General features: G+C 37.9%; 1 protein-coding gene across 2 annotated transcripts in view; it reads left to right on the forward strand.

Annotated features, from left to right (window-relative positions):
• Positions 1-15,202, forward strand: part of PLPPR5 (phospholipid phosphatase related 5) — a gene marked incomplete at its 3' end in the record, with an annotated part of 128,611 nt that overhangs the window by 99,955 nt on the left and 13,454 nt on the right. Inside the window, exons 4-5 of one of the 2 annotated variants that reach the window (XM_081224345.1) lie at positions 1,123-1,299; positions 9,149-9,283. In XM_081224345.1, coding sequence (XP_081080471.1) covers positions 1,123-1,299; positions 9,149-9,283 — 312 coding nt within the window. The remainder of the gene's footprint in view (positions 1-1,122; positions 1,300-9,148; positions 9,284-15,202) is intronic. The other variant, XM_081224346.1, reaches the window with a different exon arrangement.

Below are 15,202 nucleotides of genomic sequence, written 5' to 3' on the forward strand. Positions count from 1 at the left end.
CGGGGCACGAACCCATGTCCCCTGCATCAGCAGGCGGACTCCCAACCACTGAGCCACCAGGGAAGCCCGGCAAATGCATTTTTTATTCAATTGAGGACAATAAGCAAGTGGTTATATGCATTTCTAAGTATTTTTCTGATTATATTATCAGTATCAGATCCTGACATTAATATCATAAAAACTGATTGCACTGTCAAAGCCATCTCTTTAATAATTACTTTACTAGTGACTTGAAATAATAACTGACACATTTCCTTCACAGTCAACAGATTCACTTATATAGGAACACATGGTTTAAGTTATGAGCAATTGAGCTATAGAATAAATCAGATTGGGGGAAAGACTGGGTGTTTTGAGCATGGTGGCTCACAACTTGAAGACATTTCATTCTGTGCAATCAGCTGACACTTAATTGTTCTTCATTAGCATATGTGAAGATGCCAAAAATGTAGGTGTTTACTAATTGTTTTGTTTTGGCTTTAGCTGACACATTTCCCCCATCATAGTTAATTTTTTTTTTTTGTCCTAATGCTGGTTGATAAAATTTGGTTAAAACAAAGTAATTTCAGGTAACAGCATAAAAGCAAACCTTGACACTGTATTGAACTTTAAATTCTTTTTTCAAAGTAGTATCTGTTTAGTGGAAATCCATTCCATTTTGTTTGTTATAGCTATACTCACAACTTCTAATTTTTATAAAATATGCATCCTCTCCATATGGTATACAAAAATGTAAACATTAAAAACATTCATTCATCAGTTTTCCCCTTCTAATAGTATTGACCTAAAATGCAAATTCAGATGAAACAAGAATAAGTACATTAAAAGTTAAAAAAAAGTCACTTGGAATGTCTGCACTCAGTATCTTAGATAATTACTATTACATAAGAATTGGCCATTAGTCAATATAAGGTAAGTAAAATTAACTAATCACTACTTTTAAACTCTACTTTTAAGAAACTTCTTTCAAAAAATTCATAAACTTCAGTTAATTATTTGAACTATATAGGCATATCTATGTCAATAAATAAATATATATATATATATGTACAGACACATATATGAGGTGTATATCAAGGAAATACATTCATGGAAAGTCATGTTTTTCATTTACTATTTCAGATGTACATTACCAACACAATCAAAGCCAAAGGAACAAGACTCGCTAAGCCCGTTCTATGCCTGGGCTTAATGTGTTTGGCCTTTCTTACTGGGCTCAACAGAGTAGCAGAATATCGAAATCATTGGTCTGATGTGATAGCAGGCTTTCTGGTTGGAATATCTATAGCAGTATTTCTGGTAAGTACACATTTCTTTAAATATACTTTTTTTCTTAATCAACGTGTATAACCACCTATTTTAAAATACAGGTGTGAATCACTGGGTTTAGTTGTCAAAAGGTGGTATAGCAAATAGAAATATATATGTTTTAAGTCATTCGTTTCTTCCTGCTCCCTCGTTTATTCTGCCTAAAGTCAGGTTTGGGGTTGAAGAAAATACATTGGGTTGGCCAAAATGTTTGTTCGGGTTTTTCGTAACATCTTACGGGAAACCTGAACGAACTTTTTGGCCAACCCAATATATTCTACATTTAAAGGTGAACAAAATATTTTCATGTAAAATGGAATGAGGCGGGGCTTCCCTGGTGGCGCAGTGGTTGAGAGTCCGCCTGCCGATGCAGGGGACACGGGTTCGTGCCCCAGTCCGGGAAGATCCCACATGCCGCAGAGCGGCTGGGCCTGTGAACCATGGCCGCTGAGCCTGCGCGTCCGGAGCCTGTGCTCCGCAACGGGAGAGGCCACAACAGTGAGAGGCCCGCGTACCGCAAAAGAAAAGAAAAGAAAAAAAAAAAAAAGGAACGGGGCTAAAAACACTCATGCCTCTCCAGATGGTTTTAAAAACTGGGTTATTTGAATATTTTAAAAGTTTCCTCATGGCACTTTGCATCCTGGAGTATGTAGACCATCCCAAAGTGCCCTGGTGCCTCGGCGCAGTACTCCCAGTGAGCTGCCAAGTCTCAGCACCTGATAACAGGTGAACCTCACTTGTGAGATGAACTGGTTCCCTGCAGTGACAAAAACCCAGGGATAGTTTCCAAGACAACGTAGCGCAAATCAGATTTTGCCAAGGAGTGAAGAGCATACGTAATGACTTCTGATGAAGTCATCTCTACTCTTATGATAAAATCCCCTTGGAATATTTCTATATGTTTTAGTTGTTGGAAAATATACTTCAGTCTGGCTGTAGAATTAATCAATCCATATAATAAGTATGGATATTTTACCCAGATGGAAAAATGTGTAGACTACTGTATAAATCAAAACATATTTTTGCATTGACACATTATAAGAAACACTTAATTTTAATTTTAATTACATTTAAATTGTTTCTCCAGAGTAACTTTCCTTCTTCAGCTTATTTTCACTAGTTCATAAGCAGTAAGCAAAAACTTATATGAACCTTTCTTCTACCAAATATTTGGGCACTATCTATGTGCCAGGCACTTTAGGAGGTTATTTCTTCTAGAACTTCCTGTGGTAAACTGGTGACTATCCCCTGATCCCTCTCTAGACCCTGTGCTGCTTTTCTTGCTGATGTCACTCCCTCTGATGTCCAAAGTCCTGAGAGACTTAGGCTCACCCCACTCTGTTTCCCAGAGATATCCTGTAGCCTCAGGAAAACTGGGGCCCACCACGCTTGGGCCAAAACCTTTCCCTTGCTGTCACTTATCACAATTGAAACAGGTTAACTTTTTATAAAACAAAACAAAACAAAAAGCATCTTACATAAATCCTAAGAAAATAATCATAGGCAGGGCAAAGAGCATACCAAAAGTCAAAGTTTTAAAACACTGCTGTCAGATGTAACTGTGTTTCAGCTCTACGGGTCCAGAACATCTTTGCTAGCATCTCATCAGGCTTCATCTTATCCTCCTGTGGCTGTTACCATCTTCCCTTTACTGCCAGTGAATGTCGTGACACCCTGCGTTGTGAAATCTAGAGCCCTCATGTCTTCCCTGTCGCTTCCTTATCTGAGAACCGTGTGGTGAATGATGAGTTGGATTATGGATCCCCCTTGGGCTCAAGACCCTCCTACTGCACATATTTAGAACATTCCACAGGCCCCTTCAGACATTCCCATGCACCCAGGAAAAGGACCTTATAAAAAGGTCATGTGAAAATGCTTTAACCACGTAATGACTAAACAAGCTTTTATACATTCATTCCCAACTGTTTATGAATGTGAGTGCCTACAGGTGCCAGTCAAGGTGTCAAGAACTGGGGCTGATAGACCTAGAGTCTGTCATACAGAGTGAAGTAAGTCAGAAAGAGAAAGACAAATACCGTATGCTAACACATATATATGGAGTTTAAGAAAAAAAATGTCATGAGGAACCTAGGAGTAAGACAGGAATAAAGACACAGACCTACTAGAGAATGGACTTGAGGATATGGGGAGGGGGAAGAGTAAGCTGTGACAAAGTGAGAGAGAGGCATGGACATATATACACTTCCAAACGTAAGGTAGATAGCTAGTGGGAAGCAGCCGCATAGCACAGGGAGATCAGCTCAGTGCTTTGTGACCGCCTGGAGGGGTGGGAGGGAGGGAGACGCCAGAGGGAAGAGATATGGGAACATATGTATATGTATAACTGATTCACTTTGTTATAAAGCAGGAACTAACACACCATTGTACAGCAATTATACTCCAATAAAGATGTAAATTAAATAAATAAAGAAAGAATTGCCCCAAATTTGAAGATAAAAAACCCCCCAAAAACCTGGCAGATAAACATGACCTGTCTGCTGTGGTAATCTGTTTCCGGGGTCAGGCAGGAATAGTCAGGTTATTCCCTCAAACATCCCCTCCCTCTCTTCCTTCATGAAACAAACATTTACTGAGACCCTATTCTAGTCCAGGCACTGTGCTTGGTGCTGGGAATAAATACACGAAAAAGATACAATCCAGGTACTCAAGTAGATTGCAGTCAGGTGGGACAAGATGGACACAAAGAGTTCTATAGAGGGTAAATGTAATGGTAGAGGTACATATACTCAAGAGATCTACCCTGTTGGGATTAGGGACAAATCAGAAAGAGGAGATAATTTATAAACTTGAAAAGTTTGTAAAGCAGGTAGGTCTAGCCTGGGGCATAAGGAATGAGGGGCAAAGAGCACAGAGCACAGAGGCAGTATGAAGTGATTCATAAAATAAGTATGTATGAAGCCTCTCCTATAGTCTAGGCCCAAGGCGCCATGTGCATCTGAGAGAACATGGCACCCGGAAATGGTACCAGTCATCCAGCGCGAGTGACAAGAAAGGGGAGTGGAAGAGCACACAGGGGAATACCCTGAAAGGCCTTGTATGTTATGACAATAACATAGACTTTTGTTTAAAAACATAGGTGATTTGGGAGCTTCTGTCAGGGTCCAAGCAAGTTGAAACAGAGAAAAACAGCCTGGTTGAATCTGAATCCCAGCTTCTTTATCTACTCAGTTTGTGCCGTTAAGCAACCCTCAGTTTCTTCCTCTTTAAAGGAGGCTATAAACAGCCTCTTTAAAGGGTTATTATAAGGATTTATAAAGGTTAAACAAAATGGTGTGTATATTCAGTGCATGGCCACATGGATAACTGAAATAATTTCTGTGAGAGTTTGTTTCCTGTCAGTCCTTTTACTTTCTGATAAGATTTGTGCTTTCAAGAAAATATGTTTTCTGGAAAATAAAACTCCAGGTGAAGATAGAGGAGACAAGTTATGCAGAACCAGGGAAATAAGATGGCACAAATCGGGCCTCTGAGGGCACACAGAGAGGGGAGGCTATCGGGAGGTATTTGGGAGGTGGAATGTTTTGGAGCTTGATGGAACATTGGAGAGGATGAAGATGAAGCAGGCAGCAATCTATGATGATTCTCGGATTTCTCATTTGGGCAACTAAGTAGAATATTTATTTCAAGTAGTAACTACAGCTCTGGCTTACAATATGCTGGGGTGTTTCCAGTGATCCTTCAGTGTGTACAGAGCACTAAAATGATTCCAAAATAAAATTAACACTAACCTACTCCAAGCCTCTTCGTGTCAGTTGAAGGCATTCATATCCCCCATCACCCACACCTGGTGTCTAGTGTTTGCCTTTGACCCACTTTCCTCCTTCACCCCCACACCCAGTGATTGATCTAGTTCCAGTTCATTTCCACCACAGAGCCTTTCTCCCATGTCGTATTTCTGTACTGTTCTGACCATAGCCTCTCGATTTTAGAGATCAAAACTTCTTACCTTTATTATATCAATGGGTTCCTAGCTGCCTTCTCACTTCAGACTCTCCTCCAAACACCTCACATTCTGCTTCATACACATGATACCATAATTCGTTGCCAATAACAAAGCAAAACAAACAAACAAACAAACAATCAAACAAAACCCTCTTTCCTGCTGCATTAAATCAGACACTTCCATTGAACTTCTGGGATCCTCCATAGTCTGGCTTCACTCTTCCCAGCCAAGTATATGTTTCCCTCGTTACAGTGGAACTCCTGCACTTGGAATCCAGTCAGTTTTCTTCCTCTCTTACACAGATAGGCTCTGTCCGGCCTGTGCGTTGCCTCAGCTGGAACACCCACTCCTCTGTATAGTTTAGAGAGCAAAACAGGAGTGGGAGTCAGACAAACCTAGGTTGAATCTGCTACCATGGAGCTGATAACCTTGAAAGAGAATCCCATCCACCAAAATACTATGCTAACAGATGTATAATTTCATATAGCTTGGATGAAAAGAATCACAGGTCCTTGCCAGCAAACAAACAAACAAAAACAGCCTGGGGTCAAGAAGACTAGTAAGGAAGTGGAGGGGAGATGGTGATACCACAGATGAGTAAGATATGGTGCCCAAAGACAGTGGAGATGAGTATTCCAAGCAAAAGGCAGTGAAAGGGAGCAGAAGGTGTTTGGATAACCAAGAAGGAAGGTTGAAAGGTGGGCCAGAGCTTACACTTTAAGAGAAATGAGAAGCCAAGCCACAAAGTGGTTTTAAGAAGGTTGACATGATACAATTTGCATTTTGGAAAGACCATTCTCACTTCTTTGCAGGAAAGGGTCAGAGGGAGCCAAGATTGGATTTAGGGAGACTTTAGAAAGCCATGCAGGAATTCAGGCAAGCGGTGGTGATTGCTTAGTCGATGGAGTCGGTGTCGGAGATAGAACAAAGCAGATATAAGAAATCAAAATCTTTAGGAAGGAAAATTGAGCAAATTGAGTGCCTGGCTGAGTATAGGAGGTGTCCAAGTTTTCAGCCTCGTGCAACTGCATTAGGGGAACGGGAATGTGAGGGGTATTGCCTTTCCCTGAGAGAGTCCAGAAAAAGATCAAGTTTTGGAGTGGGGCCAGGAGATGGGCACATCTTGGGTTTTATTTTGAACATTTGTTGAATTTTTCATACCTTTGCCAACCAAAGAAAAGGAGCTAACTTGCTAATCTATTGCAACCTCTTCACTTTCAAATTGAGAAGACTGAGACCTAGAGGACTGTTCAAGAACTTACAGACTCAGGATCAAAAAACCAGGTCGATTGTTTTTCTTTGAATATTTTTTTAATAGGATATCAGATTCATACTTGTGAACGTTACAAGACTTACTAAATATTTAAATATGATTCTATGGGAGATTTGGTAATTTCCTTCCTTATGATTTAAATAATAACAGTAATGAAGAGTAATCATTATGCTAATAGATGCTTTAATGAATATACACTCTGTGTTAGACATTTAAATATTTCACATGTGAATTCTTAGCTGCTTCAATGGGGTGTTGTCCTGACCCTCAATTAAGGCAAAGAGATAACTGATAACACCTTTCAAAGAGTTTTCCAAACCTAAATAGCATTAAAAGCAATTATACTAATTTTAGTAGCCCATATTAACTCTAGATGAATGTTTCTTCATCTAATGACTTCCTTTTGTCTATGTACATAGTTATTTTAGCAAATTTTAATTCAGAAGAATTTGTAGCAATGTTTTTCATCTACTGATTTTCCATTAATTTATAATATTAATGAAAAGGGAAATGTGAGTGTGTGTGTATATATGTCATGAAATGGGTATGAAACTGCTGTTTGTTATGTTGTTGTTGGCTACAATTCTTGATTATATTCTTTGTGCTCTTGGCAGTAGTCAGTTGGCAAACTACAGCCCATAGGCAAAATTTGACCTGCTGCTTATTTTTTTAAACTTTTTATTTTATATTGGAGTATAGTTGATTAACAATCTTGTGATAGTTTCAGGTGTACAGCAAAGTGATTCAGTTATACATATGCATGTATCTATTCTTTTTCAAATTCTTTTCCCAATTAGGTTGTTACAGATTATTGAGCAGAGTTCCCTGTTCTATACAGTAGATCCTTGTTGGTTATCCATTTTAAATATAGCAGTGTGATAAGTTGTATTGGGACACTGATATGCCTGTTCCTATATGAATTGCCTCTGGCTGCTTTCACGTCAAAATGGCAGAGCTGAGTACTTGCTGCAGAGATTGTATGCCTGCAAAATCAAAAATATATACTATCTGCCCATTACAGGCAAAACACTATTAGTCCTTTGCAGGGTCAACATTTGATAGAAGGATTATCAAGTACCCATCTCTAAGCCTTTGCCATCTCTTACTTTAAACATCTTGATGGCAGTGATGAAGCTGAGGTATCAAATTATCAGGCTTTGACCTATGCTTCTGATCTGTAATTATTCAAGGAAGTGGAAGGATAATAAGTATATAGCAATTTGCAAGGAAATTATTTTTCTGAGATAAAGTCTCAGAGTATGTATCATTTTGTAGATTTGAAAATTTTATTTAAAAACTGGAGAGTAACCAAGATCTAATTGGCCTTTGAAAATATTTAGTAATGAGCCCTACTAAAGGAAAGGCTTTCCAATGGAGGATTTGTGAAAAACATACAATGTAAATTTATACTTGTATATTAAGCATTTATTTTTTTAAATGAATGTTAGGTTATAAACTGCAAGTAAGTTCTATATTTTGGTTTGATAATAGAATATAAAACCCAGGAAAAGAAGCCTCAAGAATAGCTTACCCATTAGTTCAATATAAGCAAATAATAGCAAATAATTTTCCTGAATTGTTTAAATCACTATTTCTTAAAGTTTAACTCACCTGCATCAGAAGCTTCAGGAATGCCTTTTAAAAGTGGCAACTCCTAGGGCTTCCCTGGTGGTGCAGTGGTTGAGAGTCCGCCTGCCAATGCAGGGGACACGGGTTCGTGCCCTGGTCTGGGAAGATCCCACATGCTGTGGAGCGGCTAGGCCCGTGAGCCATGGCCGCTGAGCCTGCTCGTCTGGAGCCTGTGCACCACAACAGTGAGAGGCCCGCGTACCGCAAAAAAAAAAAAAAAAAAGAAAAGAAAAGTGGCAACTCCTAGGCCTTATCCTTCATCTGTGAAATCAGAATTTTTAGGGGAGGGCTTAGGAATGTGCATTTTTTAAAGTGCCAGAACTTTATTTTATGAACACTAGAATATGAGAACTTCTGCTTTAATTCAAATTCTGTCACTTATGGGATATAATCAATTGAAACAAGGGCTAGTTTTCTTTATGTAGAAGGTCTTCTATTTCAGTGGTAGCAGTAGTAAGCTATAGTCGAAATGCCAAATATTTGTGGGATACAATAATAGACAATAAATTAGGTTAATTAAAGGATGCTACTAAATTAGAAAGTGCCAATTGTAGAAGGTTTATTATGAATGTAATGATCTTAAAGCAATGGAAAATAATTAGCATTTAAATTAAGTTGTAGGTTAGCCACAATAAGGAAAGGTTAGCTTGCTATGAATTTTTATAGGGTTATGATCTTATTTTTATATTGATTTGAGCATTGACTATAACCTAATTTAATGAAAATTTTGGAATAATAAAATTGTCATTATTAACTGAGCTACATATTAATTGATGAATGTTCTTGAACATGCTTGCACTGGATTAACCATTAAAATTTACACAAGATAAATCTGGATGTAAAGTTATAGACATGTAATATTTAAGTAATTCCAATACTTTATTACTGTGATTAGATTTATCAGGCTATTCACAAGGGTCATAGTTATAAGGAGCATGGCTTTGCTTTAACTGTATTTTTTCCCAAAATTTTAGGTCGTGTGTGTGGTAAATAATTTCAAAGGAAGACAACCAGAAAATGAGCATATACACACAGATAATCTGGCACAGATGCCAATGATCAGCATTCCTCGAGTAGAAAGTCCTTTGGAAAAGGTAACATCTGTACAGGTGATTCATAATTTAAATTCTAAATGTAATTGTTAGAGCAAATGAATAATTACTCTTGAGAGTTCCTACACAGTCATTTTTGATTTACTAAAACAAGCTCAGAGTCTAATGTGGTATTTAGCAAGAATTTAGTCACTGAATACAACATCTTAGAACAATGCATGTCACACGGAAAACATCTCTGCAAATCCCTCACGCTAAAAGCTGAGTCTGTACATGGGATGCATTCTGTAAGTTGCCATAGCGTCAAGATAGTAATGTTATACACTGGTCCCACACATGGGCAAAATAATAAGATAGTTTTACTTGAGAATATAAGCATTTTTTCATAGCATATATTCCATTTCTTCCATGCCTCACTTATATGAGAAACTGCTTAGTGTAACAACTGGCACATAATCAGGACTCAGTAAATATTTGTTGAACCTCAGTGTATAAAGTTCTGGCAGCAGGGAATCAAGAGTCATGCTCTCCTGCTCAGGGGGGGAACTGGGGGTCAGGTTGGGCTGAAGGGAGCCTGACTAGGTAGCACTTTGAATGGCAGGTCAAGACCTCATTGAGCATAGCAATGAACAGAGAAGCAGGTAGATAACAATAACTTTTCTTGAGACTTTAAGTGACTGCTCAGAGGGTTACTAATGGCTTCCCCTCAGCCCTGTACACGTCCAGATTTTGATCAATATCTTAGATGAAGAGTTCAGTTACATGCTAATTGGCGGTTTAGATGGTCTGAGTCTGTGAGGGATAATTAATACATTGGATGAAAGAATAAAAATTCTTGGAAGAGTACAATAAAGATACAACTAACAATTAACTAGAAATAAAGGAAGTGTTTTGTATTTGGACTTTTTAAAAAAGTTCCTGTAGGGTAGGGTATGTCTAGGTTAAGTGCACAAATGAAAAAGGCTCAGAGAGTATAGTAGTTTACCATTCAACTTGGGTCAACAGCATGATATGGCTTCCAGAAGTTAATATGATTTTAAGTCCCACTTAGGGAAAATGATATCCTGAATGAGGGGTTTGATGGTTTGCTTTGCTCAGACCAACTTGGTGTACTGTGTACTGCCCTTGGCAACATGGTTTAAAGGTGAATATTGATAAAATAGAAAAGTTGACAATAAATATTTCTTAAGTGAGCAAATAGATGTGTCTAAGATGGTGAGTGGACTCAAAATCATGGATTATAAGAGACTGGAAGGAACAAAATGGTTAGTTTATAGGAAAAGAAAACCCAAGAAAGAAGCAATATCTTCCCATAAATATCTGAAGTACTGTTGTATGGCAGAGGGATGTGATTTGTTCTGTGGGGCCTCAGAGATCACAATTAGGATGAAAGAAATGAAAGTGTAGAAAGATAAATAATGTCTGGTAAGTAGTAACAACATTCTGAAAGTGGAATTCCCACCTTAAAAGCAATGAAATTTCTTTTTACTATAGGGATTCAAGAATAGCTAAATAATCACTTATCCATGATACTGTGGAAGGAATTCAAGCATTTAGATGAGGATAGAGACACTAGACGATGATGATGATGATGATGATGGTAATAAAACAGCAATGAATGATCATTCAGAATGTGTCAAATACTATGTTGATTGCTTCCACAAAAACACTTCTGTGCTCTACAAGTAGAATTTTGTTCTTTACAACAATTTTTAAAGCTGAGTATTATTAGTGGCAAAGACTGCTAATAGTTGACCAGTATTCCTTCTCCCCTTCTTCCTTTTAGTTACTGAAATTTCCCACTCCAATTGTAGCTACACTCACAGCTTCCCAGCTGTAGTCTTTTTCCCAGCTTCCCTCACAGTTAGGTGTGACCATGCAACCAAGTTTAGACCAATACAATATGAGCAGAAGGGTAGGTGCAACAAGCTCTGGATCATCTCTTTGAAAACTCTTGTCCTGGACATTCTGTACTCCTTGCCAATGGAAAAGGTAAATGACTGGAATAGTCTTTAATTTTTAAAGATGACCTACCCTCCTTGACACCCTAGGTTCTGGATGAGCTCATGGAGCAGTCCACATACATACCCTAGATGGTTCTGAAAAACAAATAAATTCCTTTTCTCTTCGAGTCATTGGATTGTTTTCATATTTTTTCTACAGTGGTTTAGTTGGTGGCCTTTTATAATAAATTTCCTCATTATACAGTTAAGAAAACTGAACGTCCAAGTAGTTAAGCAGTTTGCAAATGTCCATTTCACTGATAAACAGCAAAGAAAAATTATACAATGTAGTAATCCAAGACACATGCTTATGTGATAAAATATATGTTCAAGTGAATAATACATATAAAATTCAATCTTGTTTAATTTTAAATTAAGTATAGAAAACAGTAGAATTTAGGAAGAGATCTTAAACATACTTTGAAGAAAATGGTCAGGATAAAAAATAAAGTCTTTATTTTATATAGTTCTCAATATATTAACTTAAACAAAAATCACAGTCTTCTGCTTTTAACATATTTATTTGCATAACGGTTCTTTAGTGGTCTACTAGCATTGCCAGATATTCTTATATACCATTACATCATTATGTATATTAAGTTATTAAAATATTTCTGTTCTTAATTTTATGCAAATTCATTTTTATTTATAGTGACTTTTAAGATGTTAGATGATGGAAGCAAAAATATTCTATTAGAATCCATAGATTGCAAGAGATCTGTGTTTATTAACTTCTTTCTTTCATTAATATTTTTGTTTATGACAAATTCATGTGTCTTGTCTTCACTCTGGTAGTTAGGCAATAAAGATGATTGGAATCTAATTTGATTCTCCCCTTCACACACCTAACACATTTATACTCACCCGCTGAGCTCCAACTTCCCTCTCCGCTCTCTCCATCCCTGTCTGCAAGGCAGAACGCTGTCTGCACAGTTTGTGGTCTGCTGCTCTCACTCACATAGACCACAGGAAGAACATGGGTCTCAGGAGCTTCCCCCAGGAGCTCTGCGGGTAAGAGGACATGTATTTGAGCTGATCAGCAAGCAAGGGAGGAAGACCATCACTTCAGAAGCCCACAGTAGCTTTCTCTTCTTTCTGTGATAAAGAATGTTTGGAGTAAATATATTGCTTTTCATCATAGTTCACAGTGGGAAACAAGTGAATGCAAATCGCTCCCCAGTAAGTTGATCTTAATAATTGATAGTTGGAGAATGACATTAGATCCTTAAAGCTGGCCCTCTGAGGAGAGAAAGGAGGCCCAGTGTTAAAGTGTGGTCCACAGGCATGGCCTAGTGTTTTAGCATTATTATGCCAAACTATCATTTTCTGGTTGTCAGTTTTACATGGAGAAGGCAAAGGGTTTCTTTTGGAAGTTATGTACTTATATAACCTCTTATGTTCAAAGTACATGCTTGATAAATTGTACACTACAGAGTAATTACAGCATGCAAACGTTCTTGCTTATATAATGCCAGCAATTTATCCCTTAATTATAGGGAGTTTGTCATATAGTTAATTACCACAGTTTGAGGAAAAGTCATGATTTTTCTGAAGGCTAAATAAATCTGAACATTCATTACATTTGGTTTTATGAAAAGAATTAATCATCTGTGGAAAGTAGCCCATCATATCTCAATGTCCACTTATTTAAGTTACCAGTAACTTTATTACAGCCATTTGTAATATCAAATCATGAAAGATCTAAATGTATATCTGTAGTGAATTATTACATCAGTTGTGATACATTCTTACAATGGGATCCAGTACATTATAGTGTGGTACTTTTGCTTACAGTTTCTAGAGGTAGACTAGCTGGCAATTGACAGTTTTGATCTTGGGCAGCTTACCTAAATGCTCTGTGACTCAGCTTTCTCCTTCATAGAATGATTCATAGAATGATAATCATAAGAGTTCAATAAGATAATAGTCAAGCATTTTAGAGCAGTGTCTGGCACCTCTGAAGCCCTTAATCATTACGAATTATAATTATTATTACTATTCCACAGTTAAAATGGATGAGGTAAATCAAGATGTGGAAAGTTTTCTAGTATGTTGTAAAATTTTTGTAAGTTGATATATATAAAATGTGTCTGTGTATGATGAAGCCAGTTGTGCAAAACACCGCACAAGATACTTCTCTCTAGTAGGAAAGAAAAGAGCGTATAGATGAGAGAGAGAAGGGGAAAGGGTATCTACAGACACCAGTCTGAGAGAGAAACTGACATAGTTCTCTCTCTGCTGTCTCTGTCTTCCTCCCTTTCCTCCCCTCCCTCCCTCCCTCCCTTCTTTCCTTCCTTCCTTTCTTCCTTTTCTCTCTCATTTTCTCTTTATCTTCCTGTAATGAGGCTATATTCATGAAAAATTGTGTAACTAAAATAATTATAGTGTTTTAAAATTATTCAGTTTTCTTCAGCTGCTCCCTGAGGAGGTCTTGGTTATGCTTCCTCGTATTGACTGTTGATATGTTCTGATTGAGCAAAGTCCCTTGGAAAAATTTCCTTGGAATAATTTAAATTCCTGTGCCCCTTCCTTATGACTCCCACAAACCTTTTGAGAGTGTTTGGTTTATTTTTCTCTGCCAAATTGGGCACAGAGACCTTGGTTGTAGCTCACATGCCTTTATGCATCACGCCCAGGGACCAGCTCTCTTTGGCACACCTGCAGTCATCTCCATTTCAGGTCCTATCTGTCCTGGGGCCCTGACACAAGCTGTGTGTAGGTGCCTCTCATTTGCAGGAGCCACAAAATCCCACCGGCCGAAGGCCCCAGGGAGCCAAGTCGCACCACTCCTCCCTTTCAAACTTATCCCTTTCTGGCCCTGCCTTCAAGGGCCCATGCATCCCAAACTGAATCTTCAGGGGTGCTGGCTTCAGGAGGTCTCCAAAAACAAAAAGACACCATTAATTACTCTTGGGAGTCCAAAAACCAAAAGTCTGCCTCTCCTTCTAGGAAATGAAGATGGAAACATTTACATATTCATTAGCTTTACTCTCCTATATTAGCAAGAGTAAAGTAGGAGTTAATATCTTAATAGCTGTGTCACAGAGAGAAAACAAGATAGAGTAAAATTATAGGCATTTCTACTAGATATAGTATAAATAGGTCCAGTTTGATGGATGTCACCAAAGGACAAGTGAAATTTTTCTTTGCCAGTAAAGAAGTTCAATGTTGCAGAAGTGGCTAAAATCCTATATGATCCCAGTAATACCTCCAAAATTTCAAAGAGTGAGGACAAGAGATAGGAGTGACCTTTAAGAGAATGAGAAGACTTATTTAGAGCACAATTCAACACCTTGGACCAACAACATGTTGAAGCAGGGTTAGCAGGTAGGCGAGTACACACCAAAAGAAAGCCTTCAGGCAAGAACCTTTCCTCTGATCAGGCTTCTCATTAATATGGGTGCGTGCCAGATAAAAGAACCCTTTCCTGAACTGAATGGGTACCATAAAATGGGTAAAAAAATAAAAATAAATAAGCTGCCTCCAAGGACTATGCCATCTTCCTGTAGTAGAGTTTAAGCTGAACAGAATAGCAGTCCTGATATTTCAGCAACCATAGCAATAGTTTCATTATAGCTTCTATATAGTTTCATATAGAAATAAAGTGACCTTCCTGGAAATGTTCATGGCCTCAGCTTCTTCTCCCACTCCTCTCAGGCTGGTAAAGCATCAAAATCATATTATAAAACTACATTCTCCAGCTCTTCAGCTTAAGATCTGGGTGAAGGATTTCCTGACTATTCAAGAAAAGAGTTCAGGGGTCTTTGAATCTTCTCCCACTCAGTTTAGGAAGCTAAACTGAGCTAAATCTATTCTGATTCAAGTATAAATAATCAGGACAATTGCTTAAATCCTTTAAAACGATTTCATGACACAGAAGAGAGACATATTTTAAGAGATAGAATACGTTTTTGAGGAAAAAAGATTACAAGATAATTAAATTCATTGTAGGTAATATCTGCTTTCTACTGTC

This window comes from Mesoplodon bidens (assembly GCF_964165515.1).
Source record: "Mesoplodon bidens genome assembly, chromosome: 2".
In the NCBI taxonomy this organism is placed as follows: Eukaryota; Metazoa; Chordata; class Mammalia; order Artiodactyla; family Ziphiidae; genus Mesoplodon; species Mesoplodon bidens.